The sequence below is a fragment of the Rhinopithecus bieti genome, unplaced genomic scaffold, assembly GCF_001698545.2.
Source record: "Rhinopithecus bieti isolate Rb0 unplaced genomic scaffold, ASM169854v2 scaffold_27781, whole genome shotgun sequence".
Lineage (NCBI taxonomy): Eukaryota > Metazoa > Chordata > Mammalia > Primates > Cercopithecidae > Rhinopithecus > Rhinopithecus bieti.
This window is the reverse complement of record NW_016812388.1, coordinates 1,400,461-1,405,024: the sequence shown is the minus strand read 5'-3', so window position 1 is coordinate 1,405,024 and position 4,564 is coordinate 1,400,461. Positions and strand designations below refer to the sequence as shown.

At 36.4% G+C, this 4,564-nt stretch overlaps 1 protein-coding gene across 1 annotated transcript in view; it reads left to right on the top strand.

The window, feature by feature from the left end:
* Positions 1–1,201: 1,201 nt before the first annotated feature.
* DMXL2 (Dmx like 2) overlaps positions 1,202–4,564 on the top strand; it is a gene marked incomplete at its 5' end in the record, with an annotated part of 66,610 nt that continues 63,247 nt past the window's right edge. Inside the window, 1 exon segment of the mRNA XM_017896174.1 lies at positions 1,202–1,321. Coding sequence (XP_017751663.1) covers positions 1,202–1,321 — 120 coding nt within the window.

Here is a 4,564-nt window from a genome sequence, read left to right as displayed (position 1 = left end):
GGAGACTGGAGCTGTTCCTATTCGGCCATCTTGCCGTAATAGTTTACTTTCTTTCAGGCACAATATTTTCCTGGATTTATCTTGTAGCTGTCCTTTGCAAGAATGGAATCATCCTTCCAAACTGTTCCTTTTTAAAAAATTATTATTATACTTTAAGTTCTGGGATACATGTGCAGAGCATGCAGGTTTGTTACATAGGTATACACGTGCTGTGGTGGTTTGCTGCACCTGTCAACCCGTCATCTACATTAGGTGTTTCTCCGAATGCTCTCCCCTCCCTAGCTCCCTACTCCTCAACAGGCCCCGATATGTTATGTTCCCCTCCCTGTGTCCGTGTGTTCTCATTGTTCACCTCCCACTTATGAGTGAGAACATGCAGTGCCAAACTGTTTCTTTTAATGGAAATGGTTAGAGGCCAGAATTTTAACTCTAGCAGCGCTCATTGCCAATAAGTTGTCATTATGAGTTTTCATTATTAAGGAAAGCTTTTATTATCCTGCATAGATCTCATTTTCAGTTATGAAGACTATAATTGTCAACAGGGAAAATTATATATACAAGTAATGTCTTTTCTTTAAAAAATGCGTGAAATTTCTACAAAATTTCTTCTTTACCCTACCACTACTCCTTCTCCCACAAGTTAAGTTTTTTTTAATGCTGTTTTCATACAAGAAAGGTTGAATATTTTATTATTTCCTTTTAATTGCCAGTTCTCTAAATAAGGAGTAAGTGCCTCAGTTACTCCAGGAGCATCCTGTGAGGCCGGCTTGAGCTTTTGTATGCTCAGCACCCCGCTTACTTCCCTTCTCTCCTCCTTCCATTCTTCTGCTGCTTTCCTTTCCTTTCCTTTCTTTTGTATGTAGCCTCTTTTGGTATTTGTGTGAACTCCTAGTTTGTAATAGGATAAATATGTTTTAACAAATTGTATTCAGTTTTATTCTTTGATGCTCAAAGTGTCCCCTCTTTGACCAGTGGGTATCCTTTCATATTAGCTTTTGTGTACTTTTGACATAACTTCATTAGTCCTTGATAGCTATCTAACTTTTGGCACAAAAATTATATAAAACTCCTCCTAAAGGTATTTCTTGCCTTTTCTTCCCAACTTCTGTGCATATCAAGAGGTGGTGGTAGCTTTTAAAAAGTGTTTTTTTAACCCTATAAAAGCATACTAATTTAAATATCCTTTTCCTTTGAATAATAGGATACCGCCCACCACCATTTTCAGAAAAGTTCTTTCTAGTAGTAATTGAGAAGGACAGCAATAATAACTCTATTCTGCATATGTGGCACCTTCATCTTAAATCTGTACAAGCATGTTTAGGTAAGTAATTATAGTTTCATACAGAGATGATACATAATAAATTCATTTTATAGAATATGCTTTACTTTGGTTAATTCTGTAAAATGAAGTTCCAGTAAACTGTAAATTGAGTTGCTGAATTATGTCTCTTCTAAACTTTTAATTACAAGGTCATAAATCATTAATGAAACTGGTTAATCCTAAAAAGTAGCCTATGGGCACATTAGACATATTGAAAAAAAAGAAAAGCTTGGTTTATTTTTTTCAGTGAATATTTATTGAGTGCACATTATGACTGTTCTAGATGTCCATAGAACTAATATTATACTTTTTTGGTAATACACATTCCCATCCAATACACTGTACATCATCAGCTTTATCATCATTAAAAGAAGCAGAATTGGCCAGGCACGGTGGCTCATGCCTGTAATCCCAGCACTTTGGGAGACTGAGGTGGGCAGATCATCAGGTCAGGAGATCAAGACCATCCTGGCTAACATGGTGAAACCCCATCTCTACTAAAAATACAAAAAATTAGCCAGGCTTGATGGCGGGCACCTGTAGTCCCAGCTTACTCAGGAGGCTGAAGCAGGAGGATGGCATGAACCTGGAAGATGGAGGTTGCAGTGAGCTGAGATTGCGCCACTGCACTCCAGCCTGAGCGACAGAGCAAGATTCCGTCTCAAAAAAAAAAAAAAAAAAAAAGCAGAATTGCTGTTTGATAAAATATGATTGAGTGCCTGAGGCTTATAAGCAGAACTGTTTTTGTAGAACATTAAGAAATACAGGTTGGGCATGGTGGCTTATGCCTATAATCCCAGCACTTTGGGAGGCTAAGGCAGGATGATCGCTTGAGCCCAGGAATTCAAGATCAGCCTGGGCAATATAATGAGACTTCATCTCCACAAAAAAATAAAAAATTAGTCAAGTGTGGTGGCGTGTGCCTATACTTGGGAGGCTGAGATGGGAGGATTGCTTGAGGCCCTTGAGGCAAGAGGCTGGCAATAAGCTGGAGACTGCACCACTGCACTCCAGCCTAGATGACAAAGTGAGGGACCCTGTCTCAAAAAAAAAAAAAAAAAAAAAGAAACGCATTTGTGATTAAAAAATTATTTCAGCCATTCTTGCTGTACACATTTAGATTAATCTCTTAAACAAATTGGGAAATCTGTAGTATGAAGCAAAGAAATTGATCATAGTTTTTTTTAAAACAAACTTTTACTTTTGAGAGATAATTGTTAAAATGAAGAACTGCATGGATAGCCATATCACATTGAATGTGCTTTAAACTGTTAACTCAAAATATTTGAGTTGTAATATTTTATTATTTCTTGTAATTATATTAGTTGATTTTATACAACTTCTTATACAACATTTAATACAGTGAAAGAATAATTTGTACTTTTTTGTTCATGTGTATTATACATTATCACATAACTTTGTAGGTAGCAGTTCTAACTGGGCCATGAATTGGCATTAGAAAAGCCAAATTATTTGACAGAACCTTTACCTTCACCTAGTTGAGCCTAATCTTCTTGAGGCACCAGGTATTTAAAAATTCTTTCAAAGCCTTTGGAGTTAATTTTTTGCATTATATGTTGTTTGATAGAAATGCAAGAGAAGGGATCTAAAACCAGTTCATCAGGAAGAGATTCACCCAGCAGAGAATATAGTAATTTCTAGAATTTGGCACAGAGATAGGAGTGACTCTCAAGAGATTTACAGAGGTAGTAACAGATCCTTGTGGGAGGACAGGAACTGTGTGATTTTGTTTGTCCCCACTGTTTATGAGGTGTGTGTCTCACTAAAGCCAGGGTTAGAGTTGAGTTGCTTGCCTACACTGTTTGTGACAGCAGTAGGTCACAGACAATGAGATTACAGTAGAGGCAAATAATGTACTCTTCTTAGCTGTGATAGAAAACATCCATCTTTTTGCTCTAATCTTTGCTGCAGATTTAACAGTGTGTCCTGCCATTCACATTTAATGCTTAAATTTACCACGGTCGTAAATATCCTGTTAGAGGATAAATAATTGGTTTAAATTTTGTTAGAGAAGGGAACATGTTGAGTACCTTCTGGGTGCCAGGTACTGAGACTGGTGCTTTATATATGTGAGATAGATATTATACCCAGTTTACTAATGGAGTAAGGGTAAGTAACTTGACCAAGACTCATTATATAGTTTGTCACAGAACCAAGTTTCAAAATCAGGCCTTGGTGACTCTAAAGTCTTTGCTTTTTTTTTCTGCTCTTATTTTCTTTCTTAGCATGAGATATATGTTAGAAAATAGCATGCTTCACAGGAAGAGAAATGACGTAGTTTTAACCTTACTTTGCTGGTGAAAAAGTAGCCAGAGATGGTGAAGTGCCTGGCCTAAGGAAACACATCTCATTAGTGATACAGCCAGGAGTGGGACTCCTGTATTCTGACTATGGATTCAAGTTTGTAGTCTTACTTCATTTTACAAAAAAATGTTTTCATATTTCTTACTTAGTGGCCTACCAGTATAAGATAGATTGACATGTTTAACAGAAACAAAAGAGGATTGATTATTATTTATTAGATATTCTGGTGCTCCTTGAGATGTACAAGGCAATAACATATCATCCCTGCCTGTAGTGAATTTGTGGTCCAATGGGGAGAGACAGATACACAAATAAATAAATAAATATAGAGTATCTCTTATATGTCATGGAAGAACAGATAACTGAATCTTAGAGATTTATACTCATTGGAAGTTCTTTGGAAGATCAAGTCAATATGGCTTACAAAGGCAGTCAACTAATATTGTCTTAAATCTTCTTACAACTTTTACTTTTTGTGTTTATTCTTGAAATCATTCTCTGATTTGAGTACTTGATAGGAGGCTGCTAGTCTAATGTCTTCTTTGCCCCTAGCTAATTATAAGGCCTCAGGAAAATCACTAAGCTCTCTAAGTTTAAATTTCTTAATCTAAAAGTGAGGCAGTACATTGCTATTTCTTAAAGTTTGGTTCATGATCCATCTGTTTCAAAAACACCTGGGCTGCTTTACTGGGATCTACCCCATATCATCTAAATCCGTGTCTCTGTGGTTAGGCCTGGGAATTTGCGTGTTAACAAATTCCTCAAGCTTTTAATGTGTTTTAAAGGTTGTAAGCACTGGACTGTATAAGGGGTTTCTTTTAGCTTTTACATGTTGTGATTCTTCCTTGTCAGTCTCCCATGATGGAACTGATGCTAAGAAAGAGTAAAACTGTAAAAAAAAAAAAAAAAAAAAAAAAA